Genomic DNA, 19,090 nt, shown 5'->3' with positions numbered 1-19,090 from the left:
GTTCCTAGCAGATCCAGCCCTTCCAAAGAGATTCCTGCCAAAATCACTCATGAAGAAGCCTCTTGGATCACCTCTCAGTTCCGTGGCTCTCAGGAGACATCCATGGGAAGATGCACAGCAAGGTTTGGATCCTGAGTTCCAAGACACACCAACCTCCAAAAATAATCTGCCTCGGCATCTCACTATGCCTGACCTGCTCCTCCATCCATCCATCCACAGTTAAAATCCAGAGCTTCCAATGGGAAATTTGGTGATTTGTGTTAAGGGTGTCAAACACCTTGGTCCATCTAGACTCAAGAGTTCCAAATCCCCCAGGCCACCAGACTCAGAATTCCCACCATCTTTCAAGCCCCACAGTCCATCCAGACTCTGAGCGCTCACTTTCTTCCAAACCCCACAGTCCATCCAGATTCGGAGCTTCCACTTTCTTCCAAACCCTATGGTCCATCCAGACTCAGAGTTCCCACCACTTTCCAGGCCCCACAGTTCATCCAACTCTGAATTCCCATTGTCATCTAAACCCTGCAGTCCATCCAGACTTGGAGTTCCCAATTCCTTCTAAACCCCACAGACTATCCAGACTTGGAGTTCCCACAGTCTTCCAAACACCACAGTCCATCCAGACTCAGAGTTTCCTCTTTCTTCCAAATCCCCCAGTCCATCAGACTCAGAATTCCCACTGACTTCCAAACCACAGAGTCCATTCAAACTTGGAGCTTCCACTATCTTCCAAACCCATCAGGCCACCAGACTCAGAGCTCCTACCATCTTCCAAACCCCATGGTCCATCAGACTTACAGCCACTGTTTTCCAAACCCCTTAGTCCATCCAGATTTGGAGATTCCCACTTTCTTTCAAACCCCATCGTCCATCCACACTCAGAGCTCCCATTTTTCTCCAAACCCCACAGTGCATCCAGACTTGGAGTTCCCACCATCTTCCAAACCCCGCAGTCCATCCAGACTTGGATTTCCCACTTTCTTCCAAACAGAGCAAGGTGCTGATAACCCCGAGGTCGTGGGTTTGATCCCCGCAGGGATCATTCGGTTCAGATTTGGATTCGAGGATCCTTGCAGGTCCTTTCCAGCCCAGAACATTCCGTGATTCCAGGGATGAGTTTTAAGGTCCCTTCCAACCTAAACCATCCTGGGGTTCTCTGAAAATGTCCTGACTTGGAGTTCCCACCGTTTTCCAAGCACAGGAACTTAAAGACACCAAAAATCCCTAAAAACCAGGGAGCCAAGAACATCCTGGGAATGCTCCATCTCCCAGGTGCCACCAGTATGGACCAGTACAACTCCAGGTGACACCAGTTGACCAAGGAAAGCCCTGCCAGCATCTCAACAAACACACTCACCACGGGGCTGCCTTACCTGGAAAGAGGCTTTATTGAACAGAGCTGGAAAATTATCTCTTCAGTGGAATTACTGAATTTGCACAAACATTTCTCTACAGAATAAAAAAAATCAAGCCTTGTCATTGTTTTACTGCATCTCGTTGTGCTTTTTATACTCATATTTGCAATTATTATACTCATCTTTTGTTTGTTTTCACATTTGTACTCCAATTATTTGCATATCAGGTTTTGCTTTTAATCCTAGGGTGTCGAGAGAACACAGAATAATAATAATAATTATTATAATTATAATAATAATACTCTTCTTTAGACAAAAGTCTTTTTTTTTTTAAATGAAGTTAAAAGCTGAGCTAATTTAAGGAAAAAGGTCTTCAAATTTCATAACCAACTGGAAGGGAACTTTACAATGCAGTGGAAAACCGGCATGTGTTCGGGTAGCTCAAACCCATTTTGTACAGCTTTTGTTTGTATTTTTTTTCCTTGTAAAAGTGGAATATTTTTAATTTTTTTTTAGATTTTTTTGTTTGTTTGTTTTTTGAATTTCGCTACAATAACAAAATAATCTTTCGCCCTCTGCACCGAGTCTGGCTCCGGGGCAGAGGCAGAGCCCCCTCGGAGCGTCCGGAGCTCCAGATGTCGGGAGCCATCCCAACGGAGGGGGAGAGTAAGAAAATCATCCTGTGTTTCACCACCTTCTGCACCAAGTGTGTGTCTGAACCACCTTTGTTCCTCTGGTTGACCCACTGGAGAACCTGAAACGACGACGACAACAAGAAGTGCTGCTCCCATCGGCAGCACCACCGGGGGCTGTTTCGAATGGATAAGAAGCTGAAAGGCCATGGCTGTCTGGAAGGTCACACAGCATGGATCTCATCCCAAAGGCTTTCCACAGCAGCTTAGGTCCATCCATCCTTCTCCAGAAGCGGCTCCGTCTCCTTGCCTGCACACCCAGGCTCCAGAGTTTGTTTAGAAAAGAGTTTGCACAACCCATGTTTTTAGCAGTGCAAAGCTTCCGTGTTGAAATCATCGTTATTACATTTATTATAATATTTTTTATTTTTTTATATATATATATTTATATATATATATATATATGTTTTGTTCGTTCTTTTTGTTTTTGTTTTTTTGAAATCAGGCTTGTTTCATTGAAGGCACTTGGTTTCCATGGCAATTTATAAAAGACGGTGGTTTGGTTTCTTCACTTCCGTAGAGTTGATGACTCCGGTGGGGAGGGGAGAGGGATCTTCCAGCGGCCGCGAGCAAACTCCCAGTGAAGCCTGTGAGAAATGTAAGCCCAGGTGGCACATCCTGGATGGGAATGCATGCAAAAGGAGACAGCACACAGTCACCAAGCAGAGCCGTGAGGAATGAAACGGGAATGTCTGCAAACAGCTCCGATTCCGGGTTATCCTCGAGGGGAGGTGACAGCCGAAGTAGAAAGGGCTGACATTTGTTTAACTCTACGCTAAAAACCTTCGGGAAGGGAAAATGAACGCCAGCTCTTCACGTACCCTGTTTACAGTGAGGTGTTTCTCTCTCTCTGTGTTTGTATTTCCTCTCTCTCTCTCCTTCCTCTTTTTATTTTTGGCAGGCCATTCGGTTTCCATGGTAACAAGCAAACGATTCATTTGAAACAAAACCAGCCATGACTTTGTGCTTTGACAAGGGTTTCTAGAGCTCTTTGCCGAGAGTTCAACCAGATGATGCTGAATTCATCAGTGACCACAAAAGCACCTGAAGGTCTCTTCCTTACTTAGGCCAGATCTCGGTCTCAAGCTTGGTTCTTAGTGAGTTCCACTCCCGTGATGCCTTTTCAAGTCCCCAGTGCTTTCTTAATCTGCTTTTTTTTTTTTAATTTTTAAATTATTTATTTACGTATTTATTTAACTTTCGAGTCAGTCAGTGGAGGAATCTTTGGTAGTTTGTTTGGAAATGTCCATTTTACAAAGACTCTTTCTTCATGCCAGTGCCTGGTGAATCTTTTGTAGCCTCTGCCAGGATAAGGTCACCTCTGATGACTTAAGACAGACATGAGGATGAGGAGTGGGAGAAGTCGTATATGTGCTAATGGTCCAACAGCACCTGATCGTAGATCTGCAAAAAGGGGAGAAAAATAGAATTAAAGAGGTGGCCACACATCCTCAGCATTGCTACGGTGTTCCAAACTCACCTCCCACCACGACGGGACCAGGACAACCCTCACCAATGGGATAGAGCAGGAACTGGGATGAAAATCCACCTGGCTGTGTAGTTACCTCTGTTTTAACACACACATAGGGTGGAGGGATGAGACAGAGCCCTCAGGGAATCACAGCAGTGATTTCCATGGATTCCACATTTTTTGGGCCCCCTGGACATTGTTTTGATGTTGTTTTATCTGCCTGAGTATCTCAAATCCAGCCCAACCTCACCCACCGCTCTCACTTCTGCCTCACACCCACCCAACATCTTCCCACCTGAGCAAAGCATTCCCAAGGACAACATTCCACCTTGAACCTTCCAAGCAGGGATTGTTCTGCTGGAAAAGACACATTTGGGAAGGAGAAAGACAGGAAGGAGCTTGTGGGGAGGAGCCACTTACTGTTGGCCGGTTGGTCTGATTTCATACACTCTCCTTCCACAATGGACACGTCGTCAATAGCAATGTCCCCTTCGATTCCAGGGCCACGGATCCCTTCAAAGATGAGCTGGGAAAAAGAACATCAGAGGGTGGTAAATTAAAACATCCAGTGGAGCAGAGGAGGATAAATAAAAAATGTCCAGAAGATCAGATCTTAAAATCTAAACCAGCACAAAAGGAAAGGACTTTTCTTAAAATGAAGACATATGCAAGTATCTAATTTCAGATATTGTGGAGGTAAATTCCATGCTGGGATCTATTTTTCCCAACACGTGGGTTCTCATAAGGTTTAGAAGCTTTGATTCCATCTAGGAATGGTTTTTCAGAGGGAAACTGGGATGGGTTTTATCACAATGAGGGAGACAGTAGAGATTTTATTCCAATATAAGATGAACTTCAACTTCTGCTGATGGATTTTAACGACCTGTTGATATTTCTCTTTCCAATATTACTTGTCTGAAACCAAATTTCTGGAAGAGGAAATCGTGCCTGATCTCGAGAGGAAAACGTCTCCTCCCCCAAAATCCAGCCCCTGCTCCTTGGCAGCAGGAACAACACCAATCAGTGGAGTAGAAAGTCCAATTTTTCCTGACAATGGAAAACAATTTCCAGCCTAAAGGGCTCTGTCCAAACACAACAGGCAGCATTTAATTAAAAGCTGCATTTGGCAGTGATTTCAGTGGCCCTCAGAGAGGGGTTGCTCCACACTCAGAACAAATCACAGCACAGGAGTTGGCAGGGCACAGAGCAGAACCCAGCCTGCAGCTCCCAGGGATGGGCAGGAGGTGCCAATTGAGCAGAATTCCCTATCAGTATCCCAAAAAAACCCCTTTATGCTTTTGGACAGCTGTTGTTAAAAATACTGCATCAAACTGGAGAATAGGGGCACAGGAAAGGTCACTCTGCTCTTAATGGAATGGAATTATGATCCCAAAAGGCCAGTCCAGAGTGCTTTGAGGGGATTCAGCTTCTGCCTTATCCCTGGAAGTGTCCAAAGCCAGGCTGGGCAGGGTTGGGATATGCCTGGGATAAGGAAGGTGTCCATGCCCATGGCAGAACTGGAATAAGTTGATTTTTAATCCCTTCCATCCCAAACCAGGCTGGGATTTTCTGATCTTTCCACAGGATCTCAGGCAGATTTTTACCCTCCCCTGAGTGCCCCCCTCACGGTTCTCCCTTTCCTTGCTGGGCGGTTGGGGTGTCCCAGGACAATCCCACTGGGTGGGATTTCAGGGTGTCATTAACACCCCCAAAAGTGGGGAGCTGAGAGGTTTCAGTTTGGTGCAGATGGACCTGAAAAAGGGGTTAAAATCCTTCTGGAGACTGGGAAAACTGGGGCAAACTTGTCTCCTGATGTATTCCCTGTCAGGGACACCTCCAGCTTGAAAATTGGGAATATTCCCTTTTGGATGGGTGAGTGAAAGCACCGAGATCATTCAAACATGGAGATAAATCCTAAAGCAGCTCCACAACAGTTTTGTGATTTGGGATTGGGAATCCTGTGGGGCCAAGGGCTGCAAACCTGGATGTTCCCAGCCCATCCTGCTGATGCTGGAATTCTTTGGACACAAAGTGACCAAATCTGGGTGGGCTGAGCCCCACAACGAGGGGGTGGCACTGACCCAACTGGAGTGACCAGGACCTGCTCATCCCGATCCTTAGTCATAAATCCTGGAATTTTTATTTGGACACTGCAATATTCAGATCCTTAATTAGCAATAAATCCAATCCAAATCATTCACACCATCTCCATGTCCTGCTGCTCAGACCTGAACTAAAATTGACATTTTCTGGATGACAGAACCAATGTGTCCCTCTCTTTGGGGTTCTATATTTCTGGAGTGTGTCTTCCCTAAAAATATTGAATATCTGAATATCTGAGCTAGATTTATGCACTTTTTTGAGATTTAAAGCCCTGCAGTCCTCCCAGATCCTCATGACAAAAGCTTTGTTCTATATCACAGCAACTGACAAGGTATAAAATCTTTTACCTCTATAAATTACCCTATAAAAAGTTTTAATTTCCATGTCACTGCAGTGTTTTACTGCAAAGATTCACTTCAATTCCCTCTCCTTAAATTTAACTTGGAGCTTTATATTCCTTCCTACTTACATGCCTAAATGGAAAATAAAATTTGCTGTGATGCAAGAGATGCTGAAAAAAAGATAATTTAAGGCTCCAAGAGCTCTGACATTTATTTATTATATTTGGTCAGAGCTTTACATTTATTTTATGCTGAAACCTTTAAACATAACAATGTAAAAGGTGAAAAACAGCCAAGGAGAGGAGCTTCCCTTTGGAATCTCTCTCCTCCACTCCTCTGGACTGCCGCTGCTGCAAATCCTTTGCATTTCCCTGCCCAAGAGTCTGATTCTTCCCTGATTTTTAAAGCTCTTCCCAGGTCTCCAAAACCCTCTTAAATCCATCTCTTCCTTCCCTTTCCCAGGTCATTTATTATGTTCAGATATTAAATCACTTCTCTCTCCTTCACTCTTCAGAATTCTTGGATTTATCCCGACTTCACCAATGAAAAACTCAACCACTCTGATTTTCTGTGCCTGGCCTGGGCTCTGAGTGTTCCTGAGCTCTGCAATTCCTCTTCTCTCCATTCCTGGCACTTTGTTCCCATCAAACCTCCCAGCCTGGAACACCTCCCACTGTCCCAGGCTGCTCCAAGCCCCAGTGTCCAGCCTGGCCTTGGGCACTGCCAGGGATCCAGGGGCAGCCACAGCTGCTCTGGGATTTCCAGCCCAGCCAGGAATTCCCAATTCCCAATCTCCCACCCATCCCTGCCCTCTGGCAGTGGGAACCATTCCCTGGGTCCTGTCCCTCCATCCCTTGTCCCCAGTCCCTCTCCAGCTCTCCTGGAGCCCCTTCAGGCCCTGCAAGGGGCTCTGAGCTCTGCCTGGAGCATTCTCCTCTTCAGGGGAGCATTCCCAGCTCTGTCATGTCCCAATGTACTTCACATCTCCCTCTCCCTCAATTTTGCTCTAGTTCCCATCCTTGGAATTGCTCTGCAATCCCAAACCATTTCTCTCCTGCCAATGCCTCTCACGCATGGAAATAAAAACAAAGGGTCAGGATCAGGAATTCCTTGAAAATCCAAAGTGGGAAATGGAATCAAAAATGGGTTCTCAGAAGAGCAGTTTGGATTTGCACTGAAGGAATCTTCCAAGGCCAGGTTGGACACTGGGTCTTGGAGCACCCTGGGATTGCAGGAGGTGTGGAATAAGAGAGGAGTGAGATGGGATGGGATGGGATGGGATGGGATGGGATGGGATGGGATGGGATGGGATGGGATGCAAGGTCACTTCAAATCCACTTCAGCCTGTGACTTTCTCCCAAAAATACATTTTCTCCCCTAGGAGAGCTGGGAGTGACAGAGCGGGCTCAGAGGAGAACCCTGCTCTCAGGGCACGGCTCATGACTCCCACATTCCCTGAGGACATTCCCAGCTTCACCCACAGCAGGATCTGCTGGCAGCAGCTGCTTTTTTAGGAATGTTCCAGTTCCAAACAGCTCCCAGTGTGCCTGAGAACTGCCCCTAAAGATCCATCAGCACCTCCCTGTCAACCGCAGCAGGAAATGTGTGAAAAACCTGTCACAGCCCCCTGTGTCTCATGCTCCCAGATCGTTCATTTTCCTGCAGGAAATCCACGTATTTTCCAAAAATCTGTAACACAGGGGCCCTAAGTAATTTCTCCCAGCAAACAATTTTATATTCCACTTGCTAATCTGAAATCAAAACCTGCTGGAATCTCTCCCAGCATCTTTGGGAAGCTGGAAAGTGTTTTGAGTTCAAGCATTGTGGCACTCAAGGAAAGCAATTATCTGTCCATGAGCAGCTTTCAGAGCTGGGAAATCCCAAAGAAAGGGGTCAATAATCCCAGTCTCCCTCCCAGCCCCAAATTCCCAGTTTCTGGAGGTGCCAGCCTCACCTGGAATGAGGTGGGGGGGTTGATGTTCACCCGGGCTTGGTTCCAGTGCTGTCCCTTATTCCCGCTCGAGGACCACAAGGGGTTTTCTATGGCAGTCTGGCCTTTGAGCCGCAGGTAAACGTTCAAACTTCCTGGAAAACAGCAGGAGAACTGGAGTTGGGAAGGCTCTGCCTGGATGGCTGCAGCACCCTCCTCACCCATTTTCCATGGATTTGAGGCGTGGAAGTTTCTTGGAGTAAATTCGAAACCTTTCAAATTCAGGAATGCTGGGAAGTGGTGATGGGAGCTCCCAGCAGAGAGGAACTGAGCACCTGTCCTGCAGCTCAGGCAAGGCATAGGAATTCCAGAAAAAACAGGCAAAAGTGAATTTTCTATGGTTTAAAGTAAGAAATTGGCATTAGACCTCCTTATCTAGGGCAAAATCAGCAATTTGGTTGTTTTGTGCTGAATTCTTGCTTGTTAAAACTTTCCTCTGCCCATTGCTGAACTCCTGGAGTTCCCCAGAACCTGGCAGATCCATCTCAGGGAGAGACTGGATGCCCTTGGGAGTATTTCTGGAGGACAACAACATCCTCTGAGTTCAAAAAACCTCCAAAATTCCTCCCTGTGCAGGAAACCCCCTCAGAGCTGCACCTTTGCCCACCAGTAGGTAACTGGTGTCAGCATGGACATTTTTGACACCAGGGTCACCTGCAGGCATGAACAGAACCAGATTCTCTTGGTGAACCAAAAAACCCCAAATTTCATCTCTCTGGGTTCATTAATTCACAGGATTTGGATGTTGTGGTCCCATTTGCCACTGTGGTTGCCTGCAAGTGTGTGGGGCACTGAGGTCTCTTTGTGCTCTGTAAATTCAGTGTATTTCTCTCAATCTGGGACTTTCAAACAGCCAAATTCCCACAGGAGCAGCGTTTTTGGGGATGGTTGGCACAGCAGATCCCAAAAATTCCAAGGAAAGCTCCCACATCTGCACCTGCTCAGGAGCAGTTCTTATTTCCAGCAAAATCCAAACTTGGAGCCTTGGAAAACATCAGGCTGGAGATTTAATGGAGCAGGAAATATTCCCCTGATGGCCTTTTCACCAGGGTGAGAGAATGGGACCAGAATGGGACCAGAATGGGATCATCCATCTTCCCTGAAGGAGCTGGGAAGGGAGAATCAGGAGCAGCTCCCTGATCCCGCTTGGAATGCAGGGAATGGGCACAAAGGAAACAGGATCTGGAGAGAAAAGTCTGGCTCTGCCTCCACACGAAGCAGGGAAAGACCTAAAGCAGAAAGAGATTGCAAAGGGGTTCCTTAAGCCCAGCCCAGGGGTTTGGAGCAGGGCTGGGAATGCTGCTCGGCCTCATCCCTCCTCCACATTTATATTTATATTTATATTTATATTTATATTTATATTTATATTTATATTTATATTTATATTTATATTTATATTTATATTTATATTTATATTTATATTTATATTTATATTTATATTTATATTTATATTCTTTCTCTTCATTTATATATTTATATGTGTCATGGTTTTGGTTTGCTTATCTGAGATTTTTTTTTGGTTAATGCATTAATGAGTGTGGGAGGTTTAGTGTTGGTTAATGACTAATTTACTTACTTGTGCTGTGAGGTAGGATTAGGAGAAAGGTAAAGTAGGTTTAAAACTTTAGGAGGGTATAAAGAAAAATTTATTAATAATAATTAAAAGGAAGAGTAATAAGAAGTAGAATAAAACTTTTAGAATGCTTTCTAACTTTTAGAATACAGAAACACTCTTTGACCCTTGATATTTGTAGTTTGTTCTTCACACCATAAATAAACAACCAGAATATGACCAGATATTGCAATTTCTATATTTTCTCTCAGCATGGAGTGGCTGAATCCCTTCCTTCCAATAAAAACACCCAGCAACGAGCCAGGAGAATTCCAACCTGGAGCTTCATCCCCCTATCCTGCAGCACAGAGACAAAAAAAAATATCCAACCTGAGTGCTCCTGTCTGCTCCGCTTAAAATCTGAGCTCTGCCTGGGGGCAGGGGGAGCTCGGACAGAGCAAGCACCAGAACTCTCTGGGAGGATGAGTTTGCCCTTGAAATAGAGATAAAAATACTTCAAACCAGGTCACTTTGACATTGGAAAAACTCTTGGCACATTGAGAGCACCAAGAAACCCACAAAGGGCTTCTAAAAATTGGATTTTTGTTGGTTGGGCTTTTATATTTTCCCACTTCTTTTTTTTTTTTTTTTTAATATATACCACAAAAATAAATTAAATGTGGGTGTTGAAAGAGGCAGGAGTAAAAATAGATTGGCAGGTACCCTTTTAAAATCTGAATTTCTGCTGTGTGTGAGCAAAATTTTCATGACTTTTCCACAGGAAACGCATGAGGAATGCAGCTGCTCCCTGCCTGATCCCAAATCCATCAGGGATGCCTGAAATGCTCACAGATACTCCTTGAAAATCCAAATTCCTGTGGCTTTAGAGCAAATTTTTCATGATTTTTCCATGGGAAATGCATGAGGAATGCCGCTGCTCCCTGCCTGATCCTGAATTTAATCAGGAATGCTAAAAACACTGACAGATATCCTTTGAAATTCCATGTTCCTGCAGTTTTCGAGCAAATTCTCCATGACTTTTCCACAGGAAACACCAAAGGAATGCAGCTGCTCCCTGCCTGATCCTGAATCCAGTCAGGAATGCCAAAAACACTCAAACTGACTCCTTGAAAATATCTATTCCTGCAGTCTGTGAGCAAATTCTCCATGGCTTTTCCACAATAAATACATGAGGAATGCAGCCGCTGCCTGCCTGATCCTGAATCCATCAGGAATGCCTGAAACACTCACAGATACTCCTTGAAAATCCATATTCCTGCAGCTTTTGGGCAATTTTCCTGTGACTTTTCCACAAGAAACACCTGAGGAATGCAGCTGCTCCCTGCCTGATCCTGATTCTACTCAGGAATGCTTAAAACATCCCATTAGAATCAGGCAAAAACCTTGTAAAAATCAACTTTTCCCTTTCCAGGCTCCAAAATTCCCATTCAGATCAATGGGATTCCCATGCAATTCCCTGACCAAAATCTCCCTCATGCAGGAAACACTTCCAAGAGGGAAATTCCTCCTTCCTACAAATTCCTGATTAGTGGAAAACAGAATGTTGCCACCATTTGGATGCCCTCAAGCACCTCCCTGCTTTATGGCAGGCTCCCAGGGGAGCTGGCGCTCTTCCCATGCTTTTCCTTCAAACAAGAGGAAGTTTTTCCTGCTATTTTTCCCAAAGGAATTGGCTTTCTCTCACCTATGTGCTGTCCATACATGTGATAGTAGAAGCTGAAGCAATAGGCCGTGTTGGTGGCTCCGTAGGGATTTTTGGGAGCGACGTTGAAAACGGGACTGACGAGTCTGGCCTTCTCCCCCTCCAGCCTGGGCCGGGACGTCTCGATGTACATGTAAAAACCTGGAAAAATCCAAAGGAAATAATTGGGATGAGGCTTTCAACATCTGTACATGTTAAAACCTGGAAAATCCAAAAGGAAATCCTTAAAATGAGGCCTTCAACACCTGTGTACATCTAAAAACCTGGAAAAATCAAAAAGGAAATCCTTAAAATGAGGCCTTCAACACCTGTGTACATGTGAAAACCTAGAAAAATCCAAAGGGGAATCATTGGGATGAGGCCTTCAATGCCAGTGTACATGTGAAAACCTGGAAAAAATCCAAAGGGAAATCTCTGGGATGAGGCCTTCAACATCCGTGTACATGTAAAAACCTGGAAAATCCAAAAGGAAATCCTTAGGATGAGGCCTTCAACACCTGTGTCCATGTGAAAACCTGGAAAAATCCAAAGGGAAATCGTTGGGATGAGGCTTTCAACACCTGTGTACATGTGAAAACCTGGAAAATCCCAAAGGAAATTTTTGGGATGAGGCCTTCATAACCCAACACAGAAGACAATCCTTAGGATGAGGCCTTCAGCATCTGGGATATCTCAATGTACATGTCAAAACCTGGAAAAATCCAAAAGGAAATCATTGGGACGAAGCCTTCAGCACCCTAAATAGAAGGAAATCCTTAGGATGAAGCCCTCAACACCCAGGATATCTTGATGTACATGTTAAAACCTGGAAAACTCTAAAGGGAAACCCTTAAGATGAGGCCTTCAACACCCAACACAGATGGAAATCCTTGGGATGAGGCCCTCAACACCTGGGACATCTCAATGTACATGTAAAAGCCTGGAAAAATCCAAAGGGGAATCATTGGGATGAGGCCCTCAATGTCCAACGCAGATAAATGCAGGAACACCTTGAAATTATCAAGCAACCTGATCATTTTTTACTTTCTCCCACCATGTCATTTCTGGGACTCATTTTTTTCCTACATGAAGCCCCTGTGTTTCCAAATTCTGCTCCAAAGCTGTGTTTTCCATGAAAACTAAAATCCAGGAAGCAGGCCAGTGTTAGAAAACATCTCCAAACTGATGAACCTTTGCACAAAATCTGAGGGGGTTCAGCCTGCAGTCCTGAGGGGGAAATTTGTCCCCCCTCATTGAAACATGACTTGTAAAATAAAGGGAAAATATCATGATGGAAACCTTTCAAGGAATATTTTCAACTTGCCCTGTCAATCCCAAAGAAGACAATATCCATTTATTCCATTCCTGGAAGTGCCAACCACAGAGATATTATTGAATTGATCCAACCAAATGAATGTGGTGCAGGATGAATTTTTCCCCTTTGGAAGTGCACACAATAAAATAGCAGGAATTAACTGTGGGTCTGGATAAATTCAGCTCAATGTGTTGGACCTTTCAAATGCAAATCCCCACTGCAGTCAGGAGCACACGTTAACAGGGGCAGCAGATTGAAAATTGCACTTTTGAACAACAGCCAGAGCAAAAATGGGGCAAAAACCACCTCGTTGTGATGGGCTGAGAGGGCCCAAGGGAGAATTTAAATGACATAAAGCAGGAGAATATTTTAAGATGAGCCAGATTGCCCCACTAGAATTTAATGTGAAGGGAATCGCTTTGAAAATGGCACAATAAAAATGAGGCAAGGTGGGAATGGCAGCATCAGGGGCTGTGCTTTGGGACCTGTCACTCCTCAGCACCGGTAATTCCTTCTAGGAATCCTTGAAGGATTTTGGTCTGAGCTCAGAGCCCCTTCCAGAGCCCAAAGGGGCTTCAAGAGAGCTGGAGAGGGATTTAGGACAAGGGATGGAGGGACAGGACCCAGGGAATGGCTTGAAGATGAAGGAGGGTGGATGTAGGTGGGATATTGGGAAGGAATTCCTGGCTGGGAGGGTGGGGAGGGGCTGGGATGAATTCCCAGAGCAGCTGTGGCTGCCCCAGGATCCCTGGCAGTGCCCAAGGCCAGGTTGGACACTGGGGCTTGGAGCAGCCTGGGACAGTGGGAGGTGTCCCTGTAATGGCAGGGTGGGACAAGATTCATTTAAATCCTTTCCTATCCCAATTAACCTGGTATTCCATGATAGGAAATGGTTGAATTGCCTGTCCTGGTCAGTTCCCTTATCCCAAATTCCTCCCTGCTGGATCTTACCCTCCTTGGAGCCGGTGCGGTCAGCGTTGGGCCCCGTGTTGGGGGTGTACTTCGTGTCCCTCGTGGCAGTGCTTTGTTTTGTCCAGTCAAAGTTGTCGGTGTCATCTTGAGTGAAAAGGCAAATGTTCCCATCCTCAAAGCCACAGTGGAACTCTCCTGCCAAAACAAATAACAGGAATTTACTGGTCAAGGTTTTCCATCTGATCCTTATTTTTCAAATACCTTGTCAATTATCCACAGTTTTCTTTAGCAGCAGGCTCAAAAAAAAAAAAAAAAAAAAAAAAAAAAAAAAAAAAAAAGGTGTCATCAATTTGTGCTGGTGAAATTGAAATTATATTTTTATCTTTTTGTAGAGCTCCTCCTCGCATATTCAGATATATACTGTGGTTTTTAGCGGTGTTGTCTCTTTTAAAATTTCAAAAAAGCTGGGGAGAACAGAATCATTCCCATAAAACATTAAATATGGGGTGAAAAATGTGGGAAGTGGGTTAATATGATTTAGGAATAAGAGACAGCAGCTTTTCAAATTGTAAACATTATCTCCAAATGGCATCTCCTAAATAATCCTTCATTTGAATAGGAATGGAAAAGGAAGAAGTGGCTACAATAAGGCAAAGGAGCTTTGGGATAGACATGAAGGAAACCTCTAAAAATCAGGACATTGCAGCACATGGAAAGATACCAGGAGGAGAATTGAGTCCCCACCACCAGATTATCATAACAAATTCCTGGGAGGAATATCTGAATCCATATGGGAAGGAGAGGAGACCGTATCATGTCCTGGACACACCTCCTGGATTTTTACTGAGGTTTCTGTGGTGTATTTGAAGGAAGTGGTGAACACGTAGGTCTAAAGAATAAAAATATTGCCAAGAAACCCAGGGAGGATTCCTGGGATCCTATTCTGCTTGGAATTGTGAGATCCAGTGGTCTGCCCTGCTGGGTGATGATGGGATGAGAAATTCCTCCTGTAATTTAAGAACCAAAACAAAGCCCAGCTTGGTGGCTCAGTTCTCACTCAGAGCATTACAAGAGCATTGCATTCCCGTGGAGTAGAACGTGCAAAAGCTGAATTTCACTGCATGAACAATTCCTGCTGAGTTTACTCTTCCTGCAAAGTCCATTGATTTATCTGAGAAAAGAAGGAAATCTCCCTTCTCCAGGGAGAAGGCAGCTGCCTGCACACGGTGTCAGCTTGGAGGGGTGCAATTTATATTCATTGGCAGGAGAAACTCAAACCCCCGGTGTCGGGGGATTGTTCATCCCTGTTAAACTCTGGAGGTGGATAAATGTTTGCAGGTTTGGGCTTTTGGGGAGCTCTAAATCCACTTAAGCCACTGGAGCTTCCCTGTTAATCAGTGAGGAGAGAGGGACCTGGAGCTTAGTGCTGCAACACCCAGGTGATGCTGCAGGCTCAGAAATAAGCTTGGAAAATTCACTTCAAACCACAGGATGCATTCGGAATGATTTCCAAATATTCCTGGTTCTCCTCTCGCCTTTTCAAAGAACAACATGAGCCCAAAGGGGTCCAGGGGGGATCAGGGAGGAGGTCGGGGGGGATCCTGCCCCTCTGCTCAGCCCTGGGCACATCTGGAGTGCTGTGCCCAGCTCAGGGATCAGCAGGACAGCAAGGACAGGGAGCTCCTGGAGCTGGTCCAGAGGAGGGGTGTGAGGATGAGGAAGGGCTGGAGCATCTCCATGCCCAGGAGAGGCTGAGGGAGCTGGGGCTGCTCAGACTCAGGAGGAGCCCCAGCTGAGAGGGGCCTCAGCCCTGGCTGTCCCCGTGTCCCCCTGTCTGTCTGTCCCTGTGTGCAGGAGGTCAGAGCAGCCCCAGGCTCTGCTCCAGGCCCAGCGATGGCCCCAGAGCCTCGGGCAGGGGCTGATCCCAGGAATTCCCTGCACAGGAGGCAGAACTCCTGCCCTGGGCAGTGCCAGCCCTGAGCAGAGCCCAGAGAGGGGCTGGAGTCTCCTCCCTGGGATATCCCAGAGCCCCATGGACACAATCCTGTGCCCTGGGCAGGGAGTGGCACCAGTGACCCTCTGTGGTCCCTTCCAGCCTGACCCATCCTAGGATTCTGTGCCCCTCCAGAGCCATCAGGATAAAACCCAATCCTATAAAACCAGGTTCTCACTGGAATGCAGCTCCCAGAACCTTCCTTGGCCATCAGCACCTCGAGCAGACTGATTTGGTTTCCCGGTAAATCCATCAACAGCGTCAGATCCCCCAGAGAATTCACTCCCCAAAGCACAGTTCCTTCACTGCTGCCTGACCAGGATCTGGGATTCTGCTTATCCCTGGTGACCTCAGCGTGGTGGGAGCTGCTCTGGGCACCAGGGAGGGAATTCCTGCCTGGGCTGGAATTGCCAGAGCAGCTGTGGCTGCCCTGGATCCCTGGCAGTGCCCAAGGCCAGGTTGGACACTGGGACTGGGAGAATCCAGGGGCAGTGGGAGGTGTCCCTGCCATGGCAGGGGTGGGTGGGATTCAGGTCCCACCAACCCAAACCAGTCCCTGATCCTTTGATGGTTCCATGATTGCACCCAAACCCTTCAGGAGAGACGGCGACCGATCAACAGCTCCGTCTTTATCCCAAGACTGGGAAGGGAATTCCAAGACCCCACCAAGGCTCTTGGAATGTTCCAGGACTCAAACGAAGCTTCCTGAACAAAGTGCCAGCTGTGCCCCTCCAAGAATTCTTTTTACACCACCTGAGCTCCAAATTCTCTTCATTTACCCCACATTTTGTGGATTTTGCTTCCACCTCCACTTTTACATCTTCCTGCAACACAGAAGTTGCTGTTTCTACACAAAGAGATGAAATTAAAAGGCAAAATTTAAGTGAAGGAGAAAAGTTTGGATTCCCAGGTCCAGACCTGGAGCAAAGTGAACAAAAGAAAGAATTTTCAGCCATTCAGCACTTCCTGCACTGCCCCTACAATGCCTTAAAAACTGCATAAACGCCTTGTGCCCTCAGAGCTTCATTAAGAAATTCCACATCAGCAGAAAAAAAGATTTCTTCCTGAGGTGAAGAAGAAAAATAAAATAAATATTCAGGCCTGATGGGAAAAAAAAAAAGAGTCAAAGTTTGCCATTTATTTAATAGTCAAACATTGATTTCATGTGGAATACCTTGGAAAAGGTTAATGCTAAATGTTCTTGGCACTGAACACTCCTTAAAAAATGACAGAAGAAGAAAAATGGGAAAAAGCTCCTCAGGTTTTGCTCCATGCTTTAGTAGGAGCATTTAAATAGATCTGGATGGTCTGGAGCTGTTAATTGAGGAGCAGGAGGGCAGGTGGAGCAAGCAGCTCTTCCACAGGTGCTCCAGCCACGGCCCTAACGATGGTGCTAATTAACATTAATGAGAGTGGTGGTTTTTGTCAGGGCACATGGCAGCTCTGGAAGTGGATTCAGGTCATTAATAATTTCCTTGCCAATTAGGGCAAAAGCTGAAGCTGTTCTGGAGGTGAAACCCTTCATTGTAGCACGGATTTGTGTCGTCTATTCCCATAAAATCCAAGTTGGATGTGACTCCTGAACATCTCCTCTCTTCTATTATCCAGGGGAGACCTCTAATTGTACAAATTGATCTAAAATCCTTCTGGTTTGCATTAAATGGTTTCTGTTAGGTGATAAAAAATGAAGTGGAGATGTGAGGCTCCACCTCAGAGTTGAAGTCTTTTGATGCTTCTTGCTTGGGTATCGCAGAGATTGCATCAAAAGGCAAGATCTAGGGAATGGGATTATTCCAGAAGTGAAGCAGGAAGAGCAGGACTTCGGTTTCCAGTCAGGAATCTTGTCCTGGTTGGATACAGCTCCTCCTCTTTGTTCACACAGCATAAATAAAAACAGAAATTGGCCCAACGGGTTTAGGAACAACAGGGATTTTGTAGGAAGCACAGACAAGGGAACAGGGAAGAGGCTGGAGAATTCCTGAGGGAGCTGGAAAGGGGCTGGAGAATTCCTGAGGGAGATGGGAAGGGGCTGGTGAGTTCCTGAGGGAGCTGGGAAGGGGCTGGAGAATTCCTGAGGGAGATGGGAAGGGGCTGGTGAGTTCCTGAGGGAGCTGAGAAGGGGCTGGAGAGTTCCTGAGGGAGCTGGGAAGGGGCTGGAGAACTCCTGAGGGAGCTGGGAAGGGGCTGGAGAGTTCCTGAGGGAGATGGGAAGGGGCTGGAGAGTTCCTGAGGGAGCTGGGAAGGGGCTGGAGAGTTCCTGAGGGAGCTGGGAAGGGGCTGAGCCTGGAGCAAAGGAGGCTCAGGGGGACCTTGTGGCTCTGCACAGCTCCTGCCAGGAGGGGACAGCCGCGGGGGTCGGGCTCTGCTCCAGGGAACAGGGACAGGAGCAGAGGGAACGGCCTCAGGCTGGGCCAGGGGAGTCTTAAATTGGGTGTCAGGGAAAATTCCTTCATGGAAAGGGTGGCCAGACATTGGAACTGCCCAGGGAGCTTTGGAGTGCCCATCCCTGAAGGATTTGAAGCCGTGTGGATGTGGCACTTGAGGCCATGGGGCAGTGGTGGCCTTGGGGAATGGAGATGGGATGCAGACCGGGGTTTATTTCCTACCAAGGGATTCCACTCAAAAAATCTTCAGGGAAAGCAATCAGAGCAGAATTCTGCCATGGCTTTGGCCACCTGAAAGGAGTGACCCTGGGGACCCTGCAGCTTTGGTGGAAAATCTTTCCAGTCCCTCCCTTGAGCCAACACATTCCTTCTTCCCTTTCAGATGCCACCCACATTCCATCATGATCCTACAAGGCTTTTTGAAAATTATCTTGAATCTCAAAATCCTAGAGGAGCATGAAGCACTTGGGATTGTATGTTCTCTTCCCATCAGAGCCTAGACTTAATGTATTAATTAGCAAGAGCTTCACTCCCTGCTCGTTAGACTCCATGGGAGAGGTTCCTGCAGCTCCTGGCAGCTTTGAGCTAAGCCCTGCTAAATTATTAACATGTTGGACAAGATCTTCTGCAAATAAGTTTAAAATTTACACAAAGGCTTAAAGTTGAGTCTGAGGGATGGAGCAGGGCCTGCTCCTGCCTGATGGCTCTGCCCTACAGCAGGAAAAATGGGAGACTGGACCTCATTCCTTAGGTGGGAATAATTTTGGGATGTGCAATTAAAAACAAGAACATGCTGTGACAGAAAATATGGATTTGTTGGGATTTGGGAGAATGTGATGGAGTAGGGAGATGTGGGACTGTAGGAACAGGGTGGTTTTATCGGGATGTGCCAAAGCTCCATCCCAGTCTCCTGCCTGGATATTTGCAGGGATTTGGTGCCCATGGAAAAGTGGAAGAGCAAAGTGTGACTTTGACATTTCCAGCCTGGGACCTCCCTGTGCCTGATCAGGTCAGAGTTCTCATTTCCAGTCATGCCTGAGGAGCTGTGTCCTGAGAATCTGGGGAGGACCAGGATCCACTTGGGGTCTCCCCATTTCTCTGTGAAATAAATCTGTGATTCCTGGACCTCTGTGGGGAAGAACGTCCTTAGTTTTGGTGTCAATCTGCCCTAAAAAGCATGGAAATAACTCAAGAACCACAAGGAAGGCTCTGGGGAGACTTTAGAGAACCTTCCAGAGCCTGAATGAGCACCAGGAGAGCTGGAGAAGGACTGGGGACAA

The 19,090-nt window shown here is 46.3% G+C and overlaps 1 protein-coding gene across 1 annotated transcript in view; it reads right to left on the bottom strand.

The window, feature by feature from the left end:
* Positions 1-1,365: 1,365 nt before the first annotated feature.
* The window catches only part of MDGA2 (MAM domain containing glycosylphosphatidylinositol anchor 2), a 189,648-nt gene continuing 171,923 nt past the window's right edge, over positions 1,366-19,090 (bottom strand). Inside the window, exons 13-17 of the mRNA XM_072930608.1 lie at positions 13,473-13,628; positions 11,210-11,368; positions 7,917-8,047; positions 3,939-4,044; positions 1,366-3,451 (exon numbers count right to left, since the gene is read on the bottom strand). Of these exons, the coding sequence (XP_072786709.1) occupies positions 3,363-3,451; positions 3,939-4,044; positions 7,917-8,047; positions 11,210-11,368; positions 13,473-13,628 (641 nt within the window). The 3' untranslated portion in view covers positions 1,366-3,362. The remainder of the gene's footprint in view (positions 3,452-3,938; positions 4,045-7,916; positions 8,048-11,209; positions 11,369-13,472; positions 13,629-19,090) is intronic.

This window comes from Taeniopygia guttata, chromosome 5, assembly GCF_048771995.1.
Source record: "Taeniopygia guttata chromosome 5, bTaeGut7.mat, whole genome shotgun sequence".
NCBI classification, from domain to species: Eukaryota; Metazoa; Chordata; class Aves; order Passeriformes; family Estrildidae; genus Taeniopygia; species Taeniopygia guttata.
The sequence above is the reverse complement of the archived record's forward strand: the minus strand, read 5'-3'. Positions and strand labels throughout refer to the sequence as shown.